Below are 12,804 nucleotides of genomic sequence, written 5' to 3'. Positions count from 1 at the left end.
AAAAAAACGGTCGAAAGCGGTCCAACAGTGGCGGTGAATCGATAAGACGACTGCAGCAGAAGCAGTAGCTGTTATATTACACACACACATATATATATATATAGCTATATGCCGTATAAATTCACTGACCTTATGAATAATTTTGGGTAATGTTTGTGTTTATTAAAACATAATTTGACATTTTCCGCAACGTATATCCGGCGATGTAAATAAATAATATTGGTCCGCGGGGGTAACTGCCACTTTTCCGACGACGCCGGGAAGCGGTTATTGTAATATTTTCTTCGGCGAGCGTCATAATGAGAAAATTCCGCTCGACGTCGAATTTAATAATAATAATAACAACAATAGCAATGATAATAAAAACTGTTCTTTTCGCTACCTCCTCGGGGGCGTAAGTGCGCGAAACATTTTTGTTTGTCTCGTACACGCGGCGGTCGAAACACGAGACTGTGAAGCTATAACGCTGCAGACAAACGCTGTTGAGACCATATCCAGAGTCCTATTAAATAAACGGGCTGGCACTATCGCGAAATGTTCGTCGACCCGGGCTATAAAGGGTGTTCTGTAAGAAGACATTACACTCGATCCATGAAATATTATTGATACCATAAAGTTATCAGTAACACTTAAACCTATTAAATGGAATCGGTGTCCTGTTCTATTATATATAGCCTATATAGGTATAAATATATATTGTACGTCGGGATTGGCAACAATTTTTTATTTATTTTTTCAACACCAATATATCTAATCCCATCTCGTTTTGTCTATTTATTTCAAATCACAGCAACATATCGACGTCGGACTGATTCCTTAAGTAAGCTGCACGGCTCACTGATTCTATAGTGTCTTATATTTTATATAGGTTATATAACAGAAAAGTAATGGATAAACACATTTGTATAGTGCGTCAAAAATTTCAAGTATAAAAGTTGATGTTTAAAACGTTTTAGAATTATAGATTATTAGTGCTATTTTTCAAGTTTTGTTTTAATTTTTGCTTACAATATTCATTTTTTTTTTTTATTTTAGAACTTTTAACATAACTATTACAGTTCGACTGTTACAGTATACAAATATAGAATAGAAATATAGATTTTTGCTTATATTTAAGTATAAAATTGGCAATATTTCATTTTATTCATAAATCGTATAGTTTGGTAAATTGTGAATTAACATAGAAAAACATAACATGATAAATTTATCGGTATTTAACTATATAGACAACAATCTACTAGTGTGTGACATAACATTACATGATATACTATATGGTTCCCCATGGTTCTCAACCGGTGTGTCACATAGTATCGTGATTTGTGACACCAATAAAATTATTTATTTATAATTTTTTTTTTTTTTACTAACACAAATTTACCCTTGGCGACATAGGTTACGATTTTTTTAATTTATATTTTTTATTGAAAGGTGTAAAATTTATGTTTTTTTGTTTCTATTTATTTAATTAAATTGTTTATGTTTTTTATCGAAAATCCATTAATTGTTTGAATCTGTCGTCATTAATTTGGATTTATGTAAGGCCGTAGCTAGGGTGGCTTCGTTAAAAAAATAAAAGTTGAATCACTGGTATATAAGCCCTTATAATGTTTGTGATGATGAGTATAGAATTTAAAGAATATGCAGCATATTTCGAGCTTTGCAGATTTTTGAAGAAGTATGATGGAGTTTTTATAACATGACGATTTTTACATTTTAATAAAATTAGTGCGATACTATATATACATATAGTGTAATAACTATAATGTTAATACATCCGTTTATTAATGGTAAATTCGAAAATCTTTAACCGTTTAACCCCTTAACGTCCGACATTGCAGGATGGTTCGGTGTAGGTATAACTATTTATACTGCATCTATTCGATCTTTCCGACCCTGCGAAAATCGTATCGTACCATCACCCCGTCCGCTTGGAGCTCGCAGAATAGATAGGTATATATACGATCCCTTAAAATATATTACAAACGCAGCCGAACGACTGCTACGTGATTTTGCGCGATACAAATTGGCGTGGCGGTGGATATAACAAATCAACGACGTAACGCGCGGGTTCGGCGCACGGGGCCTTTGGATGTCGTGAGAGGTTGGGGGGATCGAGATCCGACCTTTGGCACTTCTATCAATCGTTTCGCCTTTCAAATATATATATATATACACCTACACAACTTCAACACTGTATATACGTGTAATATTACACTTTATACAACACAACCCCAATCGTAGTGGTCCGTCCGAGTTTTTCTTTCCAATCTTATCGGGTTCGGGGGTGCAGCGTGCAGCTTTACTCCCCCGTCGTCCAAATGCCCGCACACAACGCCGAAGAAATCTTTAATTTAAAAACCCCGATGAAGTTTTAATAGCCCTGCACACGCATAGAAATTTGGAGTTGTTCTAACTACAACGAGTGTCAATGTTATACACATTTGAACGTCGATTTTGCGCCAAGGATTAATAAGTGTTACTTTGACACCAGAACTGTAATCAAATTTCCAAAACTACCAATCGGTCATTTTCACAACCCAGGACAGTTATTCAAACAACAACATGTTTTAAAATAACTCTAGATCGATAGTCAATACAAATTATTTATAATATTGTATGTAACAATTAATCGAGTGTTAATTTAACCATCGAATATACTGAGGTTAATACTAGCCAGACGAGTTATTCAAACAACAACATGTTTTAAAATAACTCTAGATCGATAGTCAATACAAATAATTTATAATTGTCCGTAACAATTAATAGAGTGTTAATTTAACCATCGAATATACCGAGCTTAAAATAATAATAGAGTCAACACAAATTTTCGCAGGTAGTCAAAATACTGAGTATTTGTAGTCAAGTTAACCTTTTTTGTTATTTTATTAAACTTCAAATTAAGAGTTATTTTAAGAAATTTTGAATTTAAAATATTTATTATAATATGATATTATAGTAGCCGGTAGATACCTATACTTACTATACTTACTAGCTACTTTTTTTTTTTTTTTTTTTTTATTAACTTAAATAATTATAAAACGTTCCTAGCCTATGGCTATCTACATCTATAGTTAAATGAACGCTAGCTACTAATAACTAACTAACTCACATCTACTCAACTAGTCTCAACACACATACTCAACTACTAACACACATCATAGGTATTACAAATCAACAAACATGTGATGACTCATTATAGCAAAGCACTGGAATTAAAAATGGTATTAGGTATAATTATTATAACGAATAAACAAATAAACATGTCAGATAGAATTATAGTAATTAACTTTATTGTATAAAAATATTAACATAAGTAGGTAATACAACACGTCATATAAGTTAGAACAAATTAAAATTATTCATTATATATAGGTAAAGATAAACTAATTGCATACTTATTGGTAGGTAACATAATATATTATATAATAATTTTCAGATTAAAATTATTAATAGTTACAATATTTACAGAAAAAAAAATAAAAACTAAGTAACTAACTTTGTGAATTATTATTTATTCAAATTATATTGCATATTTTAATGTAGGTACCATATATTTTTCCATTGTAAAAAATGTCAGATAGAATAAATGATACAAATTTATTTTATTTTATACAAGTATTAACATAAAAAATACAACACATGTAATAAAATAATATTTTTCATTAGAGATAAAATAATTACAAAGTTACATAATTACATTAAAATATTAAACAATAGGTAAATTATCATTTATAAGTGTGGACAGTGTAGTTATAATGCATATTTTAATGTAGCATACATTTTTCCATTACCTAAAACACGAGCAATTGTTGGAGTAGGATCAGGTAACTGATTAATATAAAATCCTTCAAGTTCGGAACAGTTTTCATTTTTTGTAATTTCATAGGCATAATAATGCGAGTCAAAACCAATAGTATACAAACGATTAATTACAAAATAAGGAATTTTTGATTTACTGGAAAACATATACATTACTTGCCCAAAAGTACAATCACAAAGATTATAATCTATTACCATGAGCATACCTTTTTTATAAAGTTGTCCTTTATATTGAAGCCAGGAAGCGTTGAAGACAGATGATAAAAACTCATCAGGTAATTTATTCATAAAAGAATAAGGTAACTCTGTTGTGGGAATTGTATTTGTTCCCATTCCTAATTGTAGGTCTTGGTCTAAACCAGATTTTGAAAGCAAGCGACTTACAGTTTGTAATTGAAGTTTAAATGCCAATGTGTGACCGAGATTAATACGACAGGGGACAGAATTAGCGATTGACTTTAATACTTTATGTTTGGCTTCAAACCGTATAGAAGATGTTAATTTTAAAGGACCATTCCTTAGTAAAATACGACCATAATGAGTAAGAAGATGGAACTTTGGTTTAAGAGTTTTATTAGATAATTCCATATATAATCGATTATGTTCAGTAACAAGATAATCTAATAATTTAGAACACTCGGGTTGTAAAGTCCTTGCACAACATAAATCAACAATTTTTTTTAATAAAATATAAAGTTTCCAATTTTTTGAGCTTTTAGGAATCAGTTCACCAACAATGAGACCAAAATTTCTCACTAAACAGAGCATCTCCGAGGCAGACATTATTATTGAGCCATTATTTAAGTGAGATTGATTAATTTTAGGAGGACAATTTTTATTTTCTATTATACCATACTGATAAAGAACAATTCGAGAGTTTAATTGATCAAGAGTAAAATATTTTTCAATTATAAGATTTTGTATAATGATTGCCATGTCATAACGAGCTACACCCTCGGGAATATCATGCATGAAATCACAAGCCATGTTTCGAACCACATGGAAGTTTGGAACTTCGTGAAAGATACAACGTTCGTTTATGCCAGTCTCTGTTACATTTCTTTTATTAACATCCATTTCATAATTATTTTCATTTCGTAAAGACTGAAAAGATTCTCTTAACATTTTCTGTAGTTCTTGTTTTGGACAACGACAAATTCTACAATAATGATTTGCAGAAAAGCATTCGACAAAACCCAAGATAGAGTTTAACCCCAAATTATCTCCTAAGACTAACCCTAGTGCAAAATATATAGTAGTGTAAGCATTGTCCACACATACAGAAATTCCATTTGTTTGAAGATCAATTAGTTCTTTTATAAGGCGAGAAAACATGATTTTATTGGGTACTTTGGTAGTCCCACGATCTGAAGAGTGAAATAAAAATGCTGTAAATATATTATTTAAAGATGACAAATATTCAGGTGGTAAGGCTGCAACAGTATAATATATACACCCTATTTTATGTATGCCAGAATGGGAACCTAATGGGTTTCCCATTTCAGCATCATCATAATATAAAAAAAGAGGTAAAACAATTTTTCCAGAAAACTTTATTTTCATATCTTTCCATGTCGAGCCATCCAAAAAAGAAGTAAGAGTATTGTTGTGCAATGATGAATCATGCATAAATTCAGTTGCAACTTTAAGAACATTGGGGAGCTCAAAAAAGGCTTTAAGATTTTTTTTCATAGAAAGAAAATGACCATGTATAGGTACTGTTAAAAGCTTATCTTCACCATTCACATACCGTTTTTCTTTAATATAACCAACCACCACAGTCTCAGGTTTGAAAAATAAATTATTTGAAATTAAATACTTAATTCGTTGATAGTGAGTTTGTAGTTCAGAAAATGGGTCTTGTAATGAATCAAACATATTTTCTACTTCTATTTTTGTGGAAGAATCGCAATTTAATATAGGAACAACTTTACATTTTAGTTGTTCAATTATACCACTTGAAAACAGCTCTATAACACTTTCTACTACATCTTGTACCAATGAATTAGTAAGGTAAGGCTTTGACATTAATTTTGTAATAAATTGTAATACGTTTCTTTTTAAAATCTCATCGTAAGGAAGTTCGTTTATATTTCTATTTTCACTGTCTAATATTTTTTGTATAGTATGATTATTGATAAGGTCATTTATAATTACAGTTTCCTCAATTAATTCATATGATTCAATATTATTTATTAAGGGTGGACTAATGTCTTCAGAAAATGTAGTAGAAGATTTATTTAATATGTTAGGTGATTCTACTGAAGATTCAAAAATGGTTTCAGTTGTTGTATTATCTAAATTGAGTTCAACTTTTTGATTTACTCTATTATGTAAATGTTCTCTATTTAAATGTTGCCTGAATTTTTTTATACCGCTAAAATCACGTGCACAACCTTGTTGTTTACAAAGATAAAACGAATTATTTCCAAGATTATGGTATATTTTCATATGCCAAATTAACTTTGATATCGAACAGAAATTTTTTAAGCATAAATAACACTTATACATGATGTATTAAAAAAAATAGCAAAACTTTTTAAATAAGAATAAATATTAATTAAGTACAGAGAAAATAATTATTTCAGTTTATATTAGTAATAACTGATACTAAATATACTTAAAAATTATAAAACAAAAATTTACAAAATATGATCATTTTTTAAAGCATTCATTTTACTTGATAGTGATGTAATTATTGCTGATTTTTGGTCATATATAGTCGTAAAATTATATAGTTGAAGTTGTAATATTAGCCAAGATTCATAGCACTCACGTGGATAAATGCAATGTAATGAATTGTATGTTTTAAAACAAGCATTTAATGCTTTAAGTGGACAGTCAAAATTCCAACAGTTATCATCTACTCTGACATAGGATGACTCAACAGAAAATATATCTTGGCCAACTAAAACAATGAAAGGCTGTATTGTTGTTCCATACTGTAAATACTTTATCCTTCTTCTGCCCAGTTCAGCTTCAAGCTCTGTAAGGTTCTGTTAAAACAAGGAAGTGTTAACAATATTTATTTATTATTCTCATAATATAGGAAACATACAGTTACATGAACCACAAACGCTGCTGCAGATTCTGATAGTGACGGCTTCCAAGACTTTTTTAGTGGTTTTTTAATTTGAGTTTTTGTAGGTACCAAGTATGGAATGAGTAAAAGTTTTAATCCGTTAGCGGTTTTAATACCTAAATATAAAACACCATGAATAAGATGTTAAACTGTTAAAGCATCTGGATATAGGTACATTAGTACATTACCTACTTAGTACAAATCATTATTAAGTATGCAATGGGTAGGTAAATTGGGAACCTAACATTGTACATGCAGGTATGCAATTATTAAGTTTATAACATTAAAATAAATATAATTGTTAAATTGATAATAACTAGTAGAGCTTGGTTTAACAAACAAAACTAATGAAATATAAAAATATTTAATTTCAATGAACCTTTACAATTAGTTTTGAACGAGTTTTGAATATTAGCAGAGATAACTTAAACTATTTGATAAAATTTGGAAATTAATACTAACTTCCTCTTAGTTGTGCAGCATCAAGGTGTTTTAAAAGTTCTTTGGCATGATTATCTTTTACTGAACTCCGCCTTAAACCAACAATTGTGTCAGAAAATAAAATCCACTTTTTAATAAACACAGACCAATCACTAAAAGTTTCATGGATCAGTGGGTATTCAAGTTTGAAATCTTCAGAAATCTTAAAAAAAAATACATTTATTATATAGGCACAATAATTTTATACAATAGTAACAGTCATAAATAAATTAAATGGTTTAATTAATTACAATATTTATATTTTTAAATAGTCTAAGATAATTATCATATCTGTTTATTTAATGATTGTCTAAGGGAAAACTTACTAAGTCATGTCCTCTCGAGCTACATAAAATTGGCCATGATTTAAAAATGTCTGAGAGATGACGATCAGTTATAGATTTATTATCTACACCTTGTATTTCAGATTTCCTTATTTGATAAGTAATTATCCAATTACTTTTTATATTGTCAAAATTAGCTGACAAACCATTTTGACTAAGCCAGATTTTAGCTGTTACCACATTTTCTAAACAATATAAAAATTACTTAGAAATATTTATAATATTGTATAATAATTAGAAATTACCAGAAAATATTTGTGATGCAATATCAACTGTAGTAGAGTTTGGTTTTTTCTTGTCAGATTCAATTGCACCTATGCTACGCAATCTACGGGATACATTTTTCCACCTTTCAACTAATTTCCCTTTAGCGTGGGTATTGCCTTCCCCAGCAGGTATGAAATATACACTCTATAAAAAAAAATATTTGTAACTACACAAACTATTGGTTCAACTAAAATGTAAATACCTTTATCTCTTTAGGAAATATTTCACAAATTAATGTTGCTATTTTGCGAAAAAATAAATCTGAACCTCTAAAAAAATAAAAAATAAATTTATCAAATTAACGGTTGAACGTTAAATGTTCTAGTTGCTGTTACAGATCATATATATAAGTATATAGATTGTAGCAATAGAGTGATTGGTGTATTTCTAGATATTATAAAGGCTTTTGATTCAGTTAACCATACAATTTTATTTAAAAAATAGCATTTTGTGGTATAAGAGCAATGGATCATTGTCTTTTTAGGTCATACTTAGATTAAAGTTTTCAAAATACAAGATTAGACAGTATTCATAGCCAAACAATTAGAGTTAATTTTGGTGTACCATATAGGGCCTTATTATAGTTTACATAGGTAAATGGCTTATTAAATATGGATATTAATGATAAAATAGTTTGTTTTGGTAATGACACAATTGTTAGTTGATGTAAATAATGCAATGGATGTTTATAATCGTTCAGTATTATGTGTTTAAAAAGTTAAATCTTCGAATAACAATCAATGAATTAATTGCATACAATCTCTCTCTAGATCCTAATAATATGTACATTTGATAATTTTAATATTTATGTTTTTGTTTAATTTCTTATTTATTTAACTTTATTACTATTTAGTTTATTTAAAAAGGTACCAATTAATTAATGTTTATTTCTTTATTAATTCTTTAATCATTCTTATAATGCTAGACTTTAATATGTTATCAAATATTATTGTAACAAGCATGTTAATATTATACAATTAACCAATTTTTTAAAACTTTTCATTGTTATGAGTTACCTAAGTTATTTTATATTTAAGTATTTGGGTGTGATAATATATTAAATGTTCAATATGTGTAACAATAATTTGTAATATATTAACAGTTGATTTATTAAGACTGATATTTTAGACCTACCTATCGAACCAGATTTTAAATAATATGTAGTTTTAAAATAAGTGGCATCATTTATGTTAAATCAAAAAAATATATCACTTACTTGCTGTTATCTTGGAATAGAAAATTAACAAGTAGTTTTGTTAAGGTATTTTGACCATCGTCAGATAAAGAGTTATTGTTTGCTTTTGAGTCGGCTAAAACAAAACGGCCATCATTGGATGTATGCAAAAGTTCTAGAATTGTCTAGAAAACAAAATTATTTTATAAAACATTAAACAATATTCACACAAGTTATTTTTATTAATATACCTCAATAGTCCATTCTAATGGTTTATATTTTCCATATTTTTTATGTGTTGATGTTGTTGATATTGAAGATGAAGAATTGGATAATGAGTATGGACTTTGACGGTTAAGGGTTAAGTAATATTTACTTGGATCACTAATATCAGTAATATCCTGAAGATTTTCGAAATGAGGCACTTCAATTATGTTAGGTGTTGGAACTAAAAAGTTGCTTTCTATACTCTCTGTACTTTGAAAATAATCTTGATTAATAAAGCAGTCCTAAAATTATTCTAATATTTTATGTTTTGCCATGCAACATATTTTTTAAATAAAACAAATAGGTACTTACTTTGGTGATTTCTGATGCGCTAATTCCATTGAAATTATTATCTGAATTCATCTTAATAATTAATATATAAAATGTTCGAACTATCAATTATAACAGATAGGTACTAAACTCAAATTTTATATTATGTAACAATAACTACAAATATTACAATATAATACAAAATACATACAATTATACAATACTAATAACAAATTGAATTATAATATTGTGTAAGACAAACACGTGTATCGACTCATGGACACTGAACAGTCGCATTAGAAATGAGAGGTTAGTGTTAGTAAGAAGTTCAATACCAAACAATGTTTACATAAAGCGCGTCGGCGGCCGTGTTAACACGCGATGTTGAGTATTTTAAGATATCTTGGGGTTATTACATCGTTCCGTGTAATTGAACTGAAATAGGTTCGGATGTTAAAACAACTCCAGTGTAGAGTTAATTTGAAAACAATTAATAATTTTATACAACTCAACAACCTGATTTAGATTAACGTTAATTTAATATTAAACTGAATCCGACTTAGTTTAAATCAATATTCAATGCTTTTGTACCAAATACTCTTGATTGTTATGGCACTGGTATTTAAAAATACCACCGATTAAGAGTTAATTTAACTGCATATGTCACTTTATTCAACATTTCCTTATTGACTCTCCGAATTGGTGTTAAATTACCGCGGATATTTCTATGCGTGTGCCACCACTCACCCCCATCCGAAAATCTTGGAACTCTACCCTCTTTTATTTACCCACCGTTGTCTTTCACGCATGCGACCTACTCACGCGTTGCCCTGCACTTTTCATATGATCCCATGATGAATCGTGATAAACGATTCACGATGATGTCTCTTAATCAGTAGAGGGCTAAAAGGAAGGGCTAGGGGGCATTATCCCCCCATGGAACTATGCTATTTATTTTTCTAAGACAAGTGTCATGATACACCTATCAATAATTATTATATAATATCATCGTTGAAGAATATGGTATCAACCCTCAACAGATAATAATATCATTGAACGATCTTCAAAAGTTAAAAAAATAAACTTGGAATTAATAATATAATATAGGTAAATATTTTTTTTTAAATAATCAGTTCGTTTTTGCATTTACTTTAATATAATTACTTTTAAACATGGTTTTAGATGAAAATTAATACCAATTTAACTATTTAAAATATGTCGTTATTGTGAAACAAATACATAAAAGAAAAAAAATGATTTACATATTAGTAAAAACATATTATGATAATTAAAATTTTATATAGATTTAAAATACAACTACCTACATTCTTGGGCCTCAATTAGCCCCCCCCTCCCTTGGTGAGGGATAGAACCTGCCCATGCCGTCAATTTATGTCCCTATCTCACTCCATCCGTGACACAATCTCGTTTCTTTTCAGTTATGGTGCTGTACCGCAGCAGCAGCGTCAGGTATTTAAATTGTTTTCTCCGTCTTTGTGTTATCGTATAATATAGGTTTACCTTTGGTAATATATGCACAAACAAGCTGACGCCAAAAACGCGTGTGTGTCGTTGACTCTAGTCGGCGATAACGGATCTGCAGCTGTGTGTAATAATTATTATTATTGCACTCGGTCGTATACTTTATGACAATACAATATTTTTTGTCCTAGTCCGAAAAACGAACAACGCGCATACAATATCTGACACACTAAATCTGCACACGATAAAAAAAAATCAAACACATTATAATATTATATATTTCGGTACGTCTAAACGATTTCGTATGTGATTAAAACGACTTTGGAATCTGGTTTGAGAACAACCTATCATTGATATTACACGCGGACGTGTCTAACAAAAGAACAATATTAACTATTTTGACCGAAAACAATAAATCGTAAATTTGTTTCATTCTATATCCGTGCATAATATAGTATATAATATCGTACCCGCAGTGTATATTATAACTATAAGGTATATACGAATTACCCATCACCGAACTAACCTATAACTTAACCGTAGTAGTCGGCTGTGGTCCGTGATTATTATTCTAATAGACGATTTAGATTATTTGCGCGATAGGTACGAATTCTTTTCTTTCTAGGTTTGATCTGGCCAGTCGGTAAGCACCGCAAACTGAGGTAAAATACAATTCTATATGAACAGTATAAACGGTGAAAATGAATCACTTCTTCGTGCGCGTTTCAAAACCGGCCGTAATACTCTAAATAACTAACGACGAAAACCATTTTTTCCCTTTTATAGATGATGTTGCCCGACGTAAGAAACTGTTTTTTTTTTTTTTTAATATTTATATATATAATATGCAATATCGTTCTTATATAGCCAAACATCCTCTCTCCGATGACATTTCATCGTTTCGAGTAACACTATACGGAATACGTATATTATGATACAGCGCAGTGGAGATCTCATAGATAAGACTATGATTAACCGTCTCATTACTCAGAATAAACATTGATGGGAACTCGAGTAGGTACATACGTCATAACGTATACATTCCTTCCTTTTAAGCACTGGACTTCTTCGTGTCACAGGTCCACAGAAAATCTTTGAAAAAAATAATAAGAATACAGAAAAATCCACAATAATTAATTCAAAATTAAACTCCACAAACTTCAGTGCGCAAAACACTAAATATATATATATATGGAAAAGTCAACGCTTTAAACAAAGTGTCCGTTATATAATATGCATGATGCTCGTTCTAGAGAATAGAAGACTCGAATTCTTGAGACGTGACAACGTAAAAAGCGATTAAAATTCGAATTATAACGACAAATTACTTGTTATAATTATGATCTATCAATTGTACCAATATTATTTAAAACAGTATAGTATTTACGATAAATTGATGCGATCGACAGGCTTTGTTAAGTTTTTATAGACGTAATTTAATAATATTAATGTCATACGAAACGGACAGTTAAGATGTTGACCAACCACCAACGTCTATACCTAATCATAATATTCAGAATAACTTAGTTAACACAATATTTAGCACCATCGATATATTATAATAGTAGAATAATCAATAAAAATCTAATTGTTTTGTAATTTTTTTAAATTTGTTAGAT

The 12,804-nt window shown here is 29.5% G+C and overlaps 2 protein-coding genes across 3 annotated transcripts; both read right to left on the bottom strand.

Moving 5' to 3' along the window:
- Window positions 1-3,553: 3,553 nt before the first annotated feature.
- LOC149058951 (uncharacterized) lies at window positions 3,554-6,330 on the bottom strand. Its single transcript, XM_089221259.1, has one exon. The coding sequence runs from the start codon at window positions 6,328-6,330 to the stop codon at window positions 3,751-3,753; it is 2,580 nt and encodes an 859-aa protein (XP_089077385.1). The 3' UTR covers window positions 3,554-3,750.
- A 131-nt stretch (window positions 6,331-6,461) lies between these two features.
- Window positions 6,462-10,395, bottom strand: LOC149058950 (uncharacterized). Of its 2 annotated transcripts, none has more exons than XM_089221260.1 (9): window positions 9,746-10,395; window positions 9,418-9,675; window positions 9,209-9,351; window positions 8,195-8,261; window positions 7,971-8,136; window positions 7,708-7,910; window positions 7,364-7,544; window positions 6,878-7,017; window positions 6,462-6,815 (listed from the first exon to the last, which is right to left on the bottom strand). In XM_089221260.1, the coding sequence occupies exons 1-9, from the start codon at window positions 9,794-9,796 to the stop codon at window positions 6,462-6,464; spliced, it is 1,563 nt and encodes a 520-aa protein (XP_089077386.1). In that variant the 5' UTR covers window positions 9,797-10,395. The 2 variants fall into 2 exon arrangements, with proteins under 2 accessions (XP_089077386.1, XP_089077387.1); XM_089221261.1 differs by having other exon boundaries at window positions 9,418-9,643.
- Window positions 10,396-12,804: the final 2,409 nt, after the last annotated feature.

The sequence above is a fragment of the Diuraphis noxia genome, unplaced genomic scaffold (genome assembly GCF_037042655.1).
Source record: "Diuraphis noxia isolate RWA-SAM2 unplaced genomic scaffold, SU_Dnox_SAM2 contig0002, whole genome shotgun sequence".
Lineage (NCBI taxonomy): Eukaryota > Metazoa > Arthropoda > Insecta > Hemiptera > Aphididae > Diuraphis > Diuraphis noxia.
This window is presented reverse-complemented; position numbering and strand designations above follow the sequence as displayed.

Bases quoted from the DNA above. Each gene is read 5' to 3' on its own strand.
- LOC149058950 (XM_089221260.1), bottom strand. From the start codon at position 9,796: ATGAATTCAGATAATAATTTCAATGGAATTAGCGCATCAGAAATCACC. The intron at 8,262-9,208 runs GTAAGTGATATA...TTATTTTTTTAG, and splicing joins CTATTCCAAGATAACAGCAA to AGGTTCAGATTTATTTTTTC. The intron at 8,137-8,194 runs GTATTTACATTT...TTTTTTTTATAG, and splicing joins TATTTCCTAAAGAGATAAAG to AGTGTATATTTCATACCTGC.
- LOC149058951 (XM_089221259.1), bottom strand. From the start codon at position 6,330: ATGTATAAGTGTTATTTATGCTTAAAAAATTTCTGTTCGATATCAAAG.